The sequence below is a fragment of the Panthera onca genome, chromosome E2 (genome assembly GCF_046562875.1).
Source record: "Panthera onca isolate mPanOnc1 chromosome E2, mPanOnc1 haplotype 2, whole genome shotgun sequence".
NCBI classification, from domain to species: Eukaryota; Metazoa; Chordata; class Mammalia; order Carnivora; family Felidae; genus Panthera; species Panthera onca.
Genome location: NC_138353.1, coordinates 16183750 through 16203379, shown reverse-complemented (window position 1 = coordinate 16203379; position 19630 = coordinate 16183750). Strand labels below are relative to the sequence as shown.

Below are 19630 nucleotides of genomic sequence, written 5' to 3'. Positions count from 1 at the left end.
CCATACCTTCTTGGCCTCTATCTTAATAGAAGGCAGAGTCCTAACAGCCTCAAACATCCAAACAGAGGGAACTCCGAGACTCTGGAGCTGCAAATTCACAGGGGCTGAATTTACAGTTCTGTCTCACATGAGCAGTTGGCTCTCAGGCATGCAATTGAACTTTCTGCTTGATTTCATGATTAATAAATCCCATCTTAACCGTTTACACATATTACATTCTTTCAAGTAATCCTTACAAAAACTTGAAAGGCTAGAATTATCACTTCAGTTTTATAGTTAACTAAATTGAGCTTGAAAGAAGTAGTCAGGGACATGTGGGAGGTTCAGTTGATTAAGCGTCTGATTTTTTTTTAATTAAAAAAAATTTTTAACGCTTATTTATTTTTGAGACAATATGAGAGACAGAGTGCAAGCAGCAGAGGGGCAGACAGAGGAAGACACAGAATCCAAAGCAGGCTCCAGGCTCTGAGCTATCAGCCCAGAGCCCGACACGGGACTTGAACTCACAAACCATGAGATCATGACCTGAGCCAAAGTTGGACACTTAACCGACAGAGCCACTCAGGCGCCTCATGTGTCTGATTCTTGGTTTCATGGCTGAAGCCATGATCTCACGGTCATGGGGCTCTGCACTGAACATGGAGTCTGCTTGGGATTCTCTTTCCCTCTCCCTCTCTCTCTCTCTGACCCTCCCCCTGTACTTGCTTGCTCTGTTTCTCTCTCTCTCTCTCTCTCTGAAAATAAACATTAAAAGAAAGAAAGAAAAGAAAGAAAGAAAGAAAGAAAGAAAGAAAGAAAGAAAGAAAGAAAGAAGTATAATCACTTTTTAGTTTTTCCTAAAAGAGTTGACATCCATATGAAGGTCTAACTCCAACACCTCTACTTGTGCCAATAAACAAAAGAGCAGATCTTTTCTGGAAGAATATGTGATGAATGATCATGCAAGTGCCTTTAAGAAAGCTGACCAGTCAGTTCTCTGTCACTAATATATCCTCACCTCATGGCCTCAAGGAATCTGCTTTTCTCCACCATATAACCCATTGTCTCTCTTTTGAGCTTTATGGACAAAGTAGAAAATCTTAGTAGGATACAGCAAATTAACATGCTAGGTAGGAACTCAAAATCAATATGAAATTATATTCAAAAAAGGAAACATTTTTCCAGCTGTCTCTAAAAGAGGCCCTATCATAATGACAGCAATTTTGCCCTAAATTCACGCAAAGTCCTAGCATACAAATATAGTAACTACAAAAAGGTACAGGACTCTGTGGGAAATTTACGTATATATCAAAGTTTTGTATTGTGTTTGCTCAGGAAGAGAGATCTGGAAAACTTTAGAAAAGGATGGAAAAACGTCTGTGTGCAGAAGAGAACAAGTGGAATCATAACACACCTGAAGAAGCTTAGCCACATTTCCTTTTGACTCATTTACAACAGTTGAGGTAATTTTAAATTATCATTAATTTTAAATTGGTAATTTTTAACTTAAAACAGTGTTTCAAAAATTCTGAAACAATTTCAAGTTTTATAAAAGGTAATTAATACATAGTTCTTATTAGTGTGAGCTTAGTATATACTTATTTAAAGTAAGTTCTACCATGAAATTGGGATTTTTCTTGTTGGGCAACAGGAATGATAGAAAATACAGTACGTATGGCAAATGCAATCTTACTTTACACTCTTTCTTAGGTCCCCAAGTCTAGCTAGCAATACCTTTAACTGAAGAACATTATTTCCTTTCATAAGGGGGGAAACGACATCCAGATGGCTAACAGACACATGAATAGATGCTCAACATCACTCATCATTAGGGAAATACAAATGAGAACCACGAGATATCACTTCACACCTGTCAGAATGACTAAAATTAACAACTCAGGCAACAACAGATGTTGGTGAGGATGCAGAGAAAGAGGAACCCTTTTGCGCTGCTGATGGGAATGCAAACTGGTGCAGCCACTCTGGAAAACAGTACGGAGGTTCCTCAAAAAATTAAAAACAGAATGACCCAGCAATTGCACTACTAGATATTTATCCAAAGGATACAGGAGTGCTGATTCAAAAGGGGCACATGCATCCCAATGTTTATAGCAGCGCTATCGACAATAGCCAAAATTTAGAAAGAGCCAAATATCCATTGACATGTGAATGGATAAAGATGTGGTGTGTGTGTGTGTGTGTGTGTGTGTGTGTGTGTGTGTGTGTGTGTATATATATATATATATATATATATATATATATATATATATAGGAGTATCACTCCGCAATCAAGAATGAAATCTTGCCATTTGCAACAACGTGGATGGAACTAGAGTGTATTATGTTGAGAGAAATAAATCAGTCCAGAGAAAGACAAGTATCATATGATTTCACTCATACGAGGACTTTAAAATACAAAACAGATGAACATAAGGGAAGAGAAGCAAAAATAAGATAAAAATAGAGAGGGAGACAAACCATGAGACTCTTAAATACAGAGAACAAACTAAGGGTTACTAGTGGGGTGTTGGGTGGGGGGGATGGGCTGAATGGGCGAAGGGTATTAAGGACACTTGTCGGGATGAGCACTGGGTGTTAAATGTAAGTGATGAATCACCAAATTCTATTCCCAAAATCATTATTACACTATATGTTAACTTGGATTTAAATTTTTAAAAAAGAGGGAAATTTATCTTTCTGATTTCATATCCCCTTTGGAATGCATGCTTGTTTTCTCCCTCCCTAAATTCCTTGCAAGGTAGCTAACTTCATGACTTTAGGCAGGAAACAATGATGATGGGCCTGGAACATCCTATTATTGCCAGAAAGTACGGATGCTTGCAACAATGTCAGAGCAGTGCTGAAGGGAGCAAAGAGTTAGCCTAAAGCAGCTCCCAATGGCTCATTCTGACAATGAGCATCAAAAAATATACATAATCAATTGAAATGTATTAGGATTTTAAAAGACCATGAATGCATGAAACTAAAAAGAAAAATGTTAAAATGCAATAATGCAAATAAATACAGAGGCATAATAAAATATGAGAATGAATTTGGTAAGTATAAAGTGTAATATTTACATACATGGATTACATATATATAAATATATCTATATGGATTATCTTTCCAATAGGCATATAACTCTGTGTGTGTGTGTGTGTGTGTGTGTGTGTGTGTGTGTGTGTGTACACAGTATAGGTAGACAGATCTCTTACCTTTCCCAGGTCTTTAATCAAAAGTCAACTTCAAAGGTGGCTTCCTTCCCTGGCCATACAATCTAAAATATCAACCCAGTCCCCTACCTCTTCTTTCATCTTCTTCTCCTTAGAATTTTCTCTCTTACATACTATATTTTTTCATGTATATATATATATATATATATATATATATATATATATATATATTATTGTTGGTCTTCCTCACTAGAAATTAGCTCTATAAAAAAGCAGTGATTTTTGTCCGTGTAGTTCACTACTGTATCTCCAATGCCTAGGTTAGAACAAAGCCTGGCACACAGCAGGTACTCTATACAAAGTTTTTCAATAAAACACACACACAGGCACACACCCCTCCTGTTTAATCAAGAGTAAATAAAAGAAAACTTTTAAATATGAGAAGCAAAAATTGCATAAACCGACAAGGCAGAAAGATATGTTCAGCATAATAACCAGATTAAAAAAGGAATCCAATAGTTCCATCACCATTGATCATATCGAATAACCAAGTGGAAAGGGTTTTGCCATTGTGTTTAAATCAATTAGTCCATGTTCTAAAGAGAATTAACTGAACAAACTCAAACCACATCTCTTTGGACAAGAAATCTCTAGATGATCCTAATAACTCTAAGATACTAATAATGCATAATTTTTTTTATTTTTTTCAACGTTTATTTATTTTTGAGAGACAGAGAGAGACAGATCATGAGGAAGGGAGGGGCAGAGAGAGAGGGAGACACAGAATCTGAAGCAGGCTCCAGGCTCCAAGCTGTCAGCACAGAGCCCAACACAGGGCTTGAACCCATAAACCATGAGATCATGACCCAGGCCGAAGTCAGACACTTAACTGAGCCACCCAGGCATCCCAATAATGCATAAGTTTTTAATAATGCTAAAAAGATCAAGTCACTATATCACAATAAGACAGTGGGTTGTATAGTTGCAGATAAATAAAATTTAATACCTCACTGTGAGGTAAAACACCAGATATAAGTACAAACACCTATGCTAAAGGCATGGGTGTAAAAGATTTTACAACATTACAAGTGAAGTTTAATTGAAAAAACAATCAATCAGAGGAAGAAATCAGGTGCCATACTTAGATCAGAATCAGTTAGTGAATAACTCAAACTCTTCTTTGGTCTGAGTCATTATTCTTTTTCCTTTAGGCCTGTTAAGTTTACTGTAACCTTGGGGAGTGTTCCAAAATAAGTTATTACTCAACTCTTAGAAAGTATTAAAATAAGTATTTCTATACACCTAGGAAATATAAGAAAGAATAAAGAAGTGACATGGATTTTTAGCATATGATTTTGACATTTTAGGTTAGATGTGTTATGTTTGGCAGCGTTTTATAATCATTTTTTTCTGTTCAAGGTTTGAAGTATTAAATCATACTAAATCTATGGTTTAAGTTGTTTCAAGGCCATTTGTCTTAATATTTGGGAAATTTTCAGATTTGTATTAGATGTAAGAATAAGTTGACTAATAAAGAACTTTTAAGAGTAGTAGTCATTGTTTCACTCCATGCGCATATATAAATCCTTTATTCTTTCATAATTCCTTTGTTCTGTTGTTTTCATAGATGCTGTCCAGACAATGTCCAAAATTCTAATGGTTCTAACTGTTCAAGGTGGCCCCATTACCATATCATCAAAGTTTACTTCCCTACATCCACTCAAATAAAATAGGAATATACTGCCCTATACCCTCATATGCCTTATTACTCTGAAGAATGGTAATCATTTATGCCCTCAAAATTTTACGCTCCAACTGTTTTACCTTCGCCATGAGTTGAAAATGTCTCATCCTTTCTGCCAGTAATGTCTGTCTGAATCTCTAGTTCCAAACAAGATAAAAATTTCTTAAACCAAAATTATAATCTACCCACAAAAGAAGACCTCATTTACAATTCTGTTATATTCTATTACACAGTATATTTAAATCCATACTGTAAACAGAAAATCAAATAATTCCTTTAAGATGAAGAGCCATTCATGAACTTTTCTCTCAGCTTGTCATTCTTTCTTTAAAGGCCTATGGTGAGTCATTACCACAGATGATTTTAATTCCTTATGGGAAAGCCTGTTAAGGAGTTTTACTAAGTGAATTTTTAAAAAAATTATCCTTATTATGAAGCAGTCTAATAAATACTAACTTTTATCAACAAATAAAATGTAAAAATTCTCTCAGCTTTGTGAAGGCTGTATATTGAACTTCCATAAACTTGTTTCAGCAAAAGGTTTCTCAGGATAATTACACCATATAAAATATTAAGGCTTTCTCACATGTAGCAAATACAGGGTGCATGAATCAGTACTATAATTCCAAGAGGCAAAAATCCAATTCAAATTAACTTAAGCAAAAAAAGGAAATTTATTGTATCACAAAAATGAAAAAGTAAAAGATGGTATAGACTTCAGGCATGATTGAATTGAGAAGATAAAACAATGTCATCAGATTTCTGTCTCTCTGTGTTGGACTGATCCTGGGAAGGCTTTCCTCATGTGGTGGCAAAAAGGCTACTGGTGAGTTTTTAACCTGGAAAAAAAGTCCTTGCAGCTTGCAATTCCAGGAAAAACATTATCTTCTCTGACTATCCATAACAATACCCTGTTATAGGGTTCTAGTGGTCCAGACAAGGCCATCTGCCAATCCCTTATTAACTAGCTTGTGGCCAGCCCATGACCAATCCACTGCTTTCCCTGATTAATAGTTTCATCAGAATGATATGCAATGAGGGTGAGGTAAATTTCAAACGGGGCATAGAACAGATCCAAAAGTAACAGATGTCTACTATTCAGGCTATTTCAAATAAGGGATGCTCATAAACTGAAGGCTTTTTCCATATTTACTACATTCATAGAATCATTAACCAAAGAATTAATTGACTGATATTTATTTAGTAAGGACTGAGTGGTGACTGTTTTCTTCCTTATACTTGTTATAATCAGAGAGTTTCTTTATTATGAATTTTCTGATGTCGTCTAAGGGCTGAGGCACAGCTAAAATTAGTCCCACATTCACTGCAGTTATAGGGTTTGTCTCCAGCATGAATTCGCTGGTGTAGCCTAAGGGACAAGATCTGATGGAAAGCCTTCCCACATTCATTACATTCATAGGGTTTCTCTCCAGTATGAATTCTCTGATGTTGATTAAGGTATGAGCCACAACTGAAGGCCTTCCCACATTTGTTACATTCATAGGGTTTCTCTCCTGCATGACTTCTCTTATGATGAATTAGAACTAAAGCATCACTGAAGGCTTTCCCACATTTACTGCATTCAAAAGGTCTCTCTCCAGTATGTATTCTATGATGTCGATTAAGTTGTGAGTCAGTCCTAAAAAACTTCCCACATTTGATGCATTCATAGGGCTTTTCACCTGTATGAATTCTCTGATGTTGATTAAGGTGTGAGCGATAGCCAAAAGTCTTCCCACATTCGTTACATTTAAAGGGTTTCTCTCCTGTATGAATCCTTTGATGCAGAGTAAGGGCAATGCGTCTGCTGAAGGCTTTTCCACATTGATTACATTCATAGGGTTTCTCTCCAGTGTGAATTCTCTGATGTTGATTGAGGTGTGCGCTCTGTCTGAAGGCTTTGTTACATTCCTTACATTCATATGGTTTCTCCCCTGTGTGAATTCTCTGATGTTCAACAAGGAAGGCATAACGGCTAAAGGCCTTCCCACATTCATTGCATGCAAAGGGTTTCTCTCCGGTGTGGATTCTCTGATGTTGAGCAAGGTGTGCACTCTGTCTGAAAGCTTTGTTACATTCCTTACACTCATAGGGTTTCTCTCCAATATGAGTTCTTTGATGTTCACTGAGAAAGAAGTCATGGCTAAAGGCTTTTCCACAGTCATTGCATGTGTATGGTTTCTCTCCACTGTGAATTCTCTGAGGTTGAGTAAAGAATGAGTAACAGCTAAAGGCATCATCACATTCATTGAATCCATGTGGTAATTTTCCAAAATGAGTCGTCTGATGTTGAGTAAGTAATGAATGGAAACTTAAGAGATTTGAAAAATCATTACTTTCATAAGGTTTCTCCCCAGGAGGACTTCCTATATCTTTACTAAGGTATGTATTCTGGTTGAATTCTTCACATTCATTATCTATCAAAGATTCTTTCTCAGCAGGTAATCTTTTATGTTCAATTAGGATGGAATGTGGGGGAAACATTTTATCATAAATATCAAATTTATGCATTTGCTCCACTGTGGGAACTCTCTCTTGTGTCGAAAGTACTGACTTCAAGAGAACACTTCTCTCGGAATTGTTATATTTATTGTCTCTTTTCACAGCAGAGATTTCCCTAAGAGTTGTCACTTGCCTGAAATGCCTCTCCTGATTTTGTTGATGCCGCTCAAATTCACCCTCGTATTTCCAGGCTTCTCTGAAACTGGAATATTCAAGGTTATAACTTGTAAGTCTTTCCATTACCATGCCCTGGGATATTTCCTCTTCATCAATGTACCATTTTGGAGGTAATTCCTTGATTTCATACCAAGACTCCCAGTCTGAAAAATATCAAGAAAGCAAATGTGTCCTTTTTTTTCCTTTGCAAGGAGAAAACTGTTATAGAAGAAATAAGAATTTATTTGGGGGGGGATGGAGGGGAGAAAGTACGTGGTTTTGACACCTTTCAAATATGGCCATGCAATATGAACAAAACACAAAGAAAGAAGAACGAAGAGAGCTGATAAAGGAAGATATATGTGTTGGTGATGGTGAGGAGGTGATAGAGGAAACGTAGGGCACAAAGCACATTTATATACAGATAAAATGTAGGGTACTTAGATGCAGACAAAGGTAAAGGCTGAGAAAATAAGAAATTGGAAACAACTGATTAGATCATAATCAGTTTCCCTGCCTTGATGTCTCAAGTCCTATTCACTATCTAGTCCTATTCATAAGACTAAAAGCTCCATGAGTCAGTGACTAATGTTTACTTCTTTTTCTTCTTACTGCTGCATTTAGTGCCTAGGACAATGGTAGCATTTTGTTGAATGAATGAATGAATGAATGCTAACAAAAAGCTCAACAACTTCTAAGATTTTATCAAGGACCAGAAAAAAATTATCATGGTTTTGGGTTTTTTTTTTTTTTAGGTGTCTAGAATAAATCTGGAGGTCAGCTTTTCTCATCATTGAGAGAAAAATGCTACCTACAGAACAGACACTTGATATTTTCAGGAGAGGATGTTGGTTGAGACAAGATGGAAAGAAAACTGTTTTTAAAAGATGACCTCAACAAAAAAAGGCAAATGAGGGAGCCTGGCTGGCTAAGTTGGTGGAGCATGGAGCATGCAACTCTTGATCTCGGTGTTGTATGTCTGAGCCCTATGTTGGGTGTGGAGATTACTTAAAAATAAAATCTTAAAAAAAAAGGAGGGGTGCCTGGGTGACTTAGCGTCTGACTTCAGCTCAGGTCATGATCTCGCAGTTCTTGAGTTCAAACCCCGTGTCAGGGCTCTGTGCTGACAGCTCAGAGCCTGGAGCCTGCTTCATATTCTGTGTCTCCCTCTCTCTCTGCCCCTCCCCTGCTTGTGCTCTGTCTGTCTCTCTCTATCAAAAATAAATAAACATTAAAAAAAGGAAAATGAAAAAGTCCTTTTCTTTTTTTTTTTTTAAAGTTTACCCATTTTTGAGAGAGACAGAGCATGAGCAGGGGAGAGGCAGAGAGAGAGAGGGAGACACAGAATCCAAAGCAGGCTCCAGACTCTGAGCTGCCAGCACAGAGCCCGACGCAGGCTCGAACTTATGAACCATGAGATCATGGCCTGAGCTGAAGTTGGATGTTCAATCAACTGAGTCACCCAGGAGCCCTGAGAAAGTCCTTTTCATGTCACACACAATAATCAGCCAATATATTCAACTGTACAGAATCTACTACTATGTGCCCAGCATCCAGTAGAGGAAAAAAAGTCTGAGACACACACAGGGCCTTCTCCCTTTTTTAAACTCTAAGGAGGTGAAACTTGTGCATACAAAAATTCAACATGACAACATAATGAAGGACTAGCTAATATGATACAGATTATTAGTAGTATAAGTGTCAGAAAAGAGGGATCAAAACTCACTAGTTTAGTTAAGGAATAATTCCTGGAGAATCTGAGCTTTATTTTCAAGGCTATGATCAAGCTTCCAAAATGCAGTGATTATTTTATTAACAGTCACTTTCATGTTTTGATATTCACAGGGATTATTTTAGAACTGTATATGTTAGCATTTTTTTTTTTTTTTTAGTTAATTAGATATAGTCTTTTCCAGAACCGCATCCCATCTATTGAAAGAAAAGCTGCTTCCAGCCCAGGTCAGCACAAATTAAAAAGCAAAGAACACATTATGCATCTGTATCTTTCTTCTTTCCAATACAGCCTCCACTCAAGGAAAGCCCCATCCCTACCTATCCCTCCTATGCACAGCCACAGATTTTCTCATACTTGGGGCTCTATCTCAACCAAGGCCTGAGAGGAATTTGTTCACTTATCCTCTGTTAGGTCTACACTGTTGTTCTTTTCTTTCTTTCTTTTTTTTTTTTTTTTTTTTTTTTTGGCAGAAACTCATTCTGTTCCCTCACCAACTCTCCTAGAACCTCCTTTCCTATATTCATCACCTAGGGTCACTACATTTCCTCTTACCAAGAATAAACCTATTCTCTATTCCAGAAGCTTTACACAATACCTACTGTAATGCTGAGTAAAAGAAGACTGATGGGAGAAGACTACAAACATTTTCCAACATCAGATGCCTAGAGCTCCAACCAGATGCCTAGAGCTCCAAGCTTTTTTGTGGAAAAAAAAAAAAAAGATATTCTGTACTTAGGCAAATGAATACTATAGGGGAAGGAACTCCATATAGGGCACTCCAGGGGAAAGTATAGAGTATAGCCTAGGGAAAGTATACAGCAAGAAGTAAGTATGAAGGAAGACATATTCATTATGCTTGGAGTAGAGAAATACTTAGAAATCAGTGGTATTAAGATATTATGGTGACATTCAGCAAAAGAGAGAAGACAACTCACTCATATCAGTGATTGAGGGGAAAAGGGAAGTTATGGATTCAGGTAAATTGGGAGAGAGCCAAATGGGCATCCATGTGTCACAATGGAAACAACATAGGGTTTGGGGTCATAGGCGAGTTTAATCCTACTTCTGCATCTAGCTAGCTAGTTATTCTACCTTTAACAAATTGATTAACCCACCTCTTAAGCCTCAGTTTCACAGCAGGCAAAATGAGGTGACCTTACTAGTATGGTATAAGAATAAAGGATAATAAATTTAGAAAATATCTAGGAGTATCTGGTTCATTATAGGTATTCAGTGACACTTATCACACAATGAAACAAATTAATATGTATTCATTCAGTTATTCTTATACGTACACCATTATGTCTGAAAAGGGATTATGAAATAGACTGATGGTCAAGTGGCAAGACACAGAATGGGAGAAGTAAACCCTTTGGGGTTAAAATATATCCAGGCAATTAGAGATGTGTGATTTCAATTAGAGATGTGTGATTTCCAACTAATTATAATCTACAAATGGATGAAATTAAAAATCAAAGAATGATCAACTTTGGAATCCAATCAGAACTGCACAAAAAGTATTAAGCATTGTTATTTATTGTTGGAAGAGGAAAAGTTCTTTCTTACTAGACTGTAGAGTCTCTCACATGCTGAGCTGATGAGCAGTAGACAAACTGGTAGATATCCTGATGAAGTAAGTAATCTCCTGGCATGAAACCCAGAAGATTCTAGTAGGAAATCTGGGGAAAAAAGGACAGGACCTAAGGAGAAATCTTAAGGAGAAAGTTTACTGCTAAAGCCCAGAATTCATGTTCCAATGAATAGCCTGACTGACCAATGACCCATAGACTTAGAGATTGGATCTTCACCTTTAAAAAGCCATATAGAGGGGAACCTAGGTGGCTCAGTCAGTTGAGCATCTGACTCTTGATTTCAGCTCAGGTCATGATCCCAGGGTAATAAGATTGAGCTCCGCATCAGGCTCCACACTGAGCATGGAGCCTACCTGGGATTCTCTCTCTCTGTCCCTCTCTCCTACTTGTGCTCTGTCTCTCTCCAAAAATAAAACCAAAAAGCAAAAACAAAACCTGTATGGAGCTATGCTGTCCAATATGGTAGCCACTAACCACATATGGCAATTCAACACATATTTAAATTCATTAAAATAAAAAAAAATTTAATTCAGTTTTTCAGTAATGCCTCGTCATATTTCAAGTGCTCAACAGCCAAATATGGCTAGTGGCTACAATACTGGAAAGCACAAACACAGATCATAACCATCCTCACAGAATGTTCTACTAGACAGCACTGGATAGAGATCCAAAGTAACATGACAAAGATCTTATGTTTGAATGAGGAAAAGACAGAAAAATAGGGACAGGAGTAGGTTAAAGGGAGAGAGAAACAGAACTTTGGACAGAGAAAAAGGATAGCAGAACTATCTTATACATCTCAGTATGCTGACAAGTAGAAAAATAAAGATACCTGGATTTAGCAAAATTAGAGGGGTAGAAGCCAGACTGCAAGTGGTAAGACAATGCAAGAGAATTTGAAGTAAAGGAAATGAGATTACAATTGGTACAGAAGTGACTGGAAGAGAGAAGGGAACATGGTATATAGAAACACCAAAAAGGTCCCATAAAATGGTATGAAATTATTTCAAAGATTTTTTCAAAGAAGATTTAAGTAAATAAAAATGTAAGATATAACTGTACCAAAAGAAAAAAAAAATGGATACACATGCTTGTTTACCCCAACTTAATTTGTATCAGGTCAGTTTCGATCAGAATTTTATTTTTATAAAATCAAGGATTTTATTTCTGAACTTATGAAATTATTTTAAAGGATTCATGGCAAAAAATGAGCAATAATATAAAAAAAAATTCTGAAGAAAAAAAGTTTCCGGACCAATAATATGACCTAAGCATTGCATTTTATACCTTCATTTCATTAAAATCCCTAGGAAAGGACTCAACCAGGGTGACTTGTAAAATTCTCTAATATTATAGGGAAATGTCAAGAGAAACACCTGAAGCATGCAAGCTTATGGGATGTAGAGAACAGAGCAAAGAGCTCTGTAGTTCATCCCCTTCCCCACTTCTCTCTCACAACCATAAGTTTGTTCTCCATATTTAGAGGTCTGATTCTGCTTTTTGTTTTAGTTTCTTTAGATTCCACTTCTGAGTAAAATCATATGGTATTTGTCTTTCTCAGTCTTATTTCACTTAGCATAATGCCCCGTAGAGGTCCATCAGTGTTGTCACAAATGGCAAGATTGTGTCTTTTTATGGTTTCGTAATATTCCATTGTGCATATATACACCATATCTTACTTCTCCATTTGTCTATTGATGGATACTTAGGTTACTTCTATATCTTGACTATTACAAATGATGCTGCAATAAATATATGGGTGCATATATCTTTTTGAATTAGTGTTTTCATTTTCTTCAGGTAAATACTCACTGGTGGAATTGTAACATATGGTATTTCTACTTTTAATTTGGGGGGTAACTTCTATACTGTTTTCCACAGTGGCTGTACCAGTTTACATTCCCACTGGCAGTACACTAGGGTTGCTTTTTCTCCACATCCTCATCAATACAATGTTTTAAGTTAAAAAAGTTTTTTTTAAGCAAGTTGAAAATAGATGCATATAAAAATTGTGTGTGTGTGTGTGTGTGTGTGTGTGTGTGTGTGTGTGTGTATCTGTGCAAGAGACATTGTAGAAAAATACAGATCCAACCATGAATAGGAGTGGTCTTTGGATGATATCTTGAGAGAGTATACTTTCTACTTTATACATTTGTTAATTGCTTGAATATTTTCTAATAAATATTATTTCTATTTAAAAGAAAAAAGGAGGGGTGCCTGGGTGGCTCAATCAGTTAAGCATCCAATTTCAGCTCAGGTCATGATCTTACGGTCCTTGGGTTTCAGCCCTGCATCAGGCTCTGTGCTGACAGCTCTAAGCCTGGAACCTACTTCGGATTCTGAGTCTCCTTCTCCCTCTGCCACTCCCCCACTCACATTCTGTCTCTGTCTCTCTCTCTCTCTCTCAAAAATAAACATTAAAAAAATTTTTTTAATAAAAGAAAAAAGGAAAAGGGTGCCTGGTTGGCTCAGTCAGTAGAGCATGTGACTCTTGATCTTGGGATTGTAAGTTCAAACCCCACATGGGGTGTAGAGATTACTTAAAAAAAAAAAAGGGAAAATGTTAGCTGGTCCTTAGCTGCACCTCTCATACATATTCAGATAGATATGGAATCCTTCCATGTGTTTTTTCCATAAGATTCCCTTCAACTAAGTGTGTTCAGGATGATGGAGTTTACTCAAATAAAAAAAATATATTTTAAAAAACTTAAAATACTGTTGGGGTGGATGGGTGGCTCAGTTGGTTGGATGTCCAACTTCAGCTAAGGTCATGATCTCACGGTTTGTGAGTTTGAGCCCTGCATTGGGCTCTGTGCTGACAGCTCCAAGCCTGGAGCCTGCTAAGGATTCTGTGTCTTCCCCTGTCTCTGCCCCTTCCCTGCTCATGCTCTGTCTCTCTGTCTCAAAAATAAACATCTTCTTATTGTTACTTTATTTTTTAAATTTACATCCAGATTAGTTAGCATATAGTGCAACAATGATTTCAGGAGTAGATTCCTTAATGCCCCTTACCTATTTAACCCATCCCCCCTCCCATAATCCCTCCAGCAACCCTGTTTGTTCTCCATATTTAGGAATCTCTTATGTTTTGTCCCCATCCCTGTTTTTATATTATTTTTGCTTCCCTTCCCTTATGTTCATCTGTTCTATGCCTTAAAGTCCTCATATGAGTAAAGTCCTATGATATTTGTCTTTCTCTAATTTCGCTGAGCATAATACCCTCTAGTTCCATCCATCTAGTTGCAATAAATAAACATTTTTCAAAAAAAATTTTAATGAGTGTTGAAAGAGATTTAAAAAAAAATGTTTTTGAGTATAGCTGACACATAATGTTACATAGTTTCAGGTACATAACCACATCTAGTTAAAACTCACTACATTCTGGCCAAGGACCAAACACTGCCCACTGCAGGCAAGGAGAGCCTCTGCAGATGACTGGCCTGAAAGAGCAGCCAAAAAACATAACAACAGAGGGCACATAGTACACACCAGAGACATTCCTTGAAGCGCCATGCCCTGGACACTATATGAGCTCTTCTTCATAAAGCCATTACTCTCAGGAGCAGGAAACATAACAGGCTTTTCTAACATACAGAAGAAGTCAGAGACAGAATGTCAAGGTGTAGGAATTCATCCCAAAAGAAAGAACAAGGTCAGAGCCAGAGATCTAATGGAAACAGACATAAGTAATATGCCTGATGGAAAATTTAAAGAAACAATCATAAGAATACTTACTGGGCTTGAGAAAAAAAATGGAAGACTTCAGGGAGGCCCTTACCACAGAGATAAAAGAGTTAAAAAAACAATCAGTGGGAAATGAAGAATATAATAACTGAGATCCAAACAGAATGGATGTAATGACCACAAGGATGGAAAAAGCAGAGGAACAAATAAGTGATATTAAAGATAGAATAATGGAAAATAATGAAGGTGAACAAAAGAGAGAAAGAATTATGGATCAAAGAATAGACTTCAAAAACTCAGTGACTCCATCAAAAGTAGTAACATTCATATTACAGGAGCCACAGAAGAATAACAAATGTTGTTAAAATGTCTATTATTACCCAAAGCAATCTACACATTTAATGCAATCCATATCAAAACACCAACAGCATTTTTCACAGAGCTAGAAAAAACAATCCTAAAATTTGTATGGAACCACAAAAGACCCCGAACAGCCAAAGTAATCTTGAAAAAGAAAAGCAAAGCTAGAGGCATCACAATTCCAGACTTCAAGTTATATTATAAAGCTGTAATCATCAAGACAGTATGGTTACTGGCACAAAAACAGATACATAGATCAATGAAACAGAATAGAAAACCCAGAAATGAACTCACAAGTATATGGTCAATTCATCTTCAACAAAGCAGGAAAGAATATTAATGGAAAAAGACAGTCTCTTCAACAAATGGTGTTGGGGAAACTGCACAGCAACATGCAAAAGAATGAAACTGGACTAGTTTCTTTACCATACACACAAAAAAATTCAATATTGGTTAAATGTGAAACCTGAAACCATCAAAATCCTAGAGGAGAATATAGGCAGTAACCTCTTAGACATCGACCATAGCCACTTCTTACTAGATATGTCTCCTGAGGCAAGGAAAACAAAAGCAAAAATAAACTATTGGGCTTAATCAAAATAAAAAACTTCTGCACAGAGAAGGAAACAATCAACAAAACTAACTAAAAGGCAACCTACAAAATGGGAGAAGATATTTGCAAATGATGTATCTAATAAAGGGTTAGTATCCAAAATATATAAAGAACTTATCAAACTCAACACCCAGAAATCAAATAATCCAGTGAAGAGATGGGCAGAAGACATAAATAGACATTTTCCCAAAGAAGACATACAGATGGCCAACTAACACATGAAAAGATGCTTATCATCACTCATCATGAAGGAAATACAAATCAAAACTGCAATATCACCTCACAGTAGTCAGAATGGCTAAAATGAACAACTCAGGAAACAAGTATTAACAAAGATGGGGAGAAAGGGGAATGCTCTTACACTATTGGTGGTAATATAAACTGTTGCAGCCACTATGGAAAACAGTATGAAGGTTTCTCAAAAAGTTAAAAATAGAACTACCCTACAAATCAGCAACTGCACTACTAGGAATTTACCCAAAGGATACAAAAATACTGATGTGAAGGGATACATGCACCCTGATGTTTATAGCAGAGGTACCAACAGTAGCCAAATTATGAAAACATCCCAAATGTCCATTGACTGATGAATGGATAAAGATGTGGTACATATATACAATGGATTATTACTCAGCCATAAAAAATGAATGAAATGTTGCCATTTGCAATGCTGTGGATGGAGCTGTAGAATGTTATGCTAAGCAAAATAAGTCAGTCAGAGAAAGACACAGACCATATGATTTCACTCATGTGGAATTTAAGAAACAAAAACAAATGAATATAGCAGGGGCAAAAAAGAGAGAAGCAAACTAAGAAACAGACTCTTAACTACAGAGAACAAACTGATGGTTACTGGAGGGAGGTGGGCAGAGGGATGGATTAAATAGGTGATAGGTATTAAGGAGGGCACTTGTAATGAGCACTGAGTTTGTATGTATGTGATTAATCACTAAATTCTATGCTTGACACTAATATTACACTGTTTGTTAACTAACTGGAATTTAAATAAAAATTTGGAGAAAAATAATTTTTAAATACAATGTTACATTAGTTTCAGATATACAACACAGTGATCCAAATTCTGTATACCTTATGCTATGCTCCCCACAAGTGTACTTACTATCTGTCACCATACAATGCTATTATAGTATCACTGACTGGATTCCCTATGCTGTGTGTTTTATTCCCTCCCATGACTTACTCATTCCATAACTGGAAGCCTGTATCTCCCACTCCCCTTCACCCATTTTGCCCATCCTTCCACTTCCTTCCCTCTGGCAAATGTCAGTTTGTTCTCCATTCTACTTGAGTTCTCTGATTCTACTTTGAGTTTGTTTCATTTGTTTTTTTTTAGATTCCAGATATGAGTGAAAACATATGGACCTAAAGGGAATTATGCTAAGTGAAATAACTCAGAGGGAGAAAGACTAAGAAAGTTGTTTTTTAATGAAAACTAAGTTGAAAGTTTTTAGAAAAATAGGCTAAAAGTGTGTCACTTAAAAACTTGCTTTTGTATTCCATGTGGAAAAGAATTGTGAAAGCCTATTAAAAACGTTAAAATCTCTACAAAGATTCTTTACTCACATTGGTTTGAAATGTTATGCTTTGCTTAAAAAAATTAGCAATAGATATTGTAGATAGTGCATCACGAGTGTGGCTTATACAAGGAGGACAGTGCTAAACTCCAACAGATCATATTCAAATAAAGGCTTTATAACTATATCAGAAAATTAATGAATATTTATATATATGTTATACAGTTAAAATAAAATGTCTCACGTGTGTATTTTTCATGATTCCTCATAACCAACTTTTTAAAAAAGTAATCACTTACAAATCAAATAAACAGCAGTCTGTTTTGCACAATTTTATATTTCTAAGATTTATAAAAGAAGAATTAAATAACACTATATAGATACATATTTTAACTATTAATATCCATTGTCAAACTGCCCTCCAAAATAATTCTTATCAATTTGCATTACTACCAGAACATAAAGTACATGTCATCAAACTCATCTATCCTAACATCATTCTAAAATCTTTGCCCCTGTAAGGAAAGAGTACCTCATTATTTTATAATTTCCAAATTTCTGATTATAAAAAAGAGGATTTTTATATATTGATATAAAATACATGTACTGACTATGTATTTTGTGGTTTCATCTTTGGTGAATTCTTTATTCATATCCTTTACACATATTTTAATTGCACTAGCATTTTCTTTTAAGTGGTTTAAAGAAGTCATTTATACATTTATGGCATTAAGGCTTTATAATATTTTTTTCCCTCAAATTCCCACTTTTTTCAAATCATCATTTTTTATTGTCACATGTCATCTTCATTTATAGTGCTTTCGATAAAATTTTTGAAAACATGTTATGAAGTCAAATCTCCCAGTTTTCCATTATAGAGTCTTGCCTTGATGTCATTTTAAGAAAGACTTTCCAAAATCCAGTATTATAAAAATACCATCCTTAACTTTAAAAAAAATCTCTCCATGCTGCTAATTGGAAAAGCTACCTTTATCAAATACTAAGTTCTCATGTGTACATGGGTATATTTCTGTACTTTCTCTGTTGTTCCACTGATCTATTTCACTGCCTTTATATCAGACTATTCTCCCCCATAGATAACAGGCAAAACTTTAAATATTAAAAATTGAATCAAGCACTATATTGAATGAATAATACACAGAAGCAAGTATGCAATCCAGAAATATAAAAATAGTTCAGCAAGAGGAAATCTTTACTATAAATTCTTTTTTTGTTTGTTTTTTAAATTCTTTTTTTTTAATGTTTATTTATTTATTTTGAGAGAGAGACAGAGAGACAGAGAGAGAGCATGAGTGGAGGAGACAGAGAATCTTAAGCAGGATCCATGCTTAGCATGGAGCCCAACACAGGGCTTGATCTCATGCTCATGAGATCATGACCTCAGCCAAAATCAAGAGTTGGACGCTTAACCAACTGAGCCACCCAAGTGCCCCTATTATAAATTCTTATAGAATTTTTCATCTATAACTCTTATAGAAGAAAAAATAGTAAAAGAGAAAAAAATAATTGCCTTGAAAGATGCTGAAAATATATAAAATTCAAAAGCCTCTCATGCTTAAAATATATACATCCGTACATACAATACATAGTGCTAGGGATAGAAAAAAATAGGCACATTTCGTTTGAAACCCCTAAAAATGTCCCATCATATCAGAAAGAAAAAAATTATAGCAATTGTTCAACACAAATATGGAAACTGTGGTTGATAAAGTAGAATTAAAATAAGAAAAGGGAAAAGGGAACATATATACTGAAAAGGTATTATTACATCCAGCAAATAGTTTGCCTTTTCCTCTTAAGTCCATAGAAACATCTCCCAGACTCCCTTGCAACCAAGTGACTGAATCCTGGCTAATCAGAAGTGATAGATGCCACAAATGGTACTTCCAGACCAGTCCATTAAAAACGTCCTGAGAGGGGCGCCTGGGTGGCGCAGTCGGTTAAGCGTCCGACTTCAGCCAGGTCACGATCTCGCGGTCCGTGAGTTCGAGCCCCGTGTCAGGCTCTGGGCTGATGGCTCAGAGCCTGGAGCCTGATTCCAATTCTGTGTCTCCCTCTCTCTCTGCCCCTCCCCCGTTCATGCTCTGTCTCTCTCTGTCCCAAAAATAAATAAAAACCATTGAAAAAAAAAATTAAAAAAAAAAAAAAATAAAATAAAATAAAAAAAAATAAAAACGTCCTGAGAGATCCTTCATCCATTTGTGTGTGTGTGCGTGTGTTTCTATCTCCCCCTTTCTTTCTCAGTGGCTGGCTTCAGAGGATTCAGCAGAGGACTTCCAGGCAATGGTGAGTCCTAAGAGATGACACAGCCAACAGATGAAATAGAGCTGTATAGCTGAATGACAGCATGCAGCAGAGGCCCAGGATAACCTCACACTGGACGTGACATGTGCAAGAAACAATCCCTATTGTTTTTATTCACTGAGGCTTTGTTAAAATAATTAGATTTATGTTGACTAATACACTCAGAGACTTGTTGAAAACCTACTACAAAAAAGAGTATATTGAACTGGCTAGATAGATGATACAATAATGC

The 19630-nt window shown here is 36.2% G+C and overlaps 1 protein-coding gene across 3 annotated transcripts in view; it reads right to left on the bottom strand.

Annotated features, from left to right (window-relative positions):
- Positions 1-4057: 4057 nt before the first annotated feature.
- Positions 4058-19630, bottom strand: part of ZNF527 (zinc finger protein 527) — a 32646-nt gene continuing 17073 nt past the window's right edge. For 2 of the 3 annotated variants that reach the window (XM_060652070.2, XM_060652071.2), the window contains one exon: positions 4058-7718. In XM_060652070.2, coding sequence (XP_060508053.1) covers positions 6145-7718 — 1574 coding nt within the window. In that variant the 3' untranslated portion in view covers positions 4058-6144. Of the gene's footprint in view, positions 7719-10855; positions 10969-19630 lie in introns of all 3 variants that reach the window. The other variant, XM_060652073.2, reaches the window with a different exon arrangement.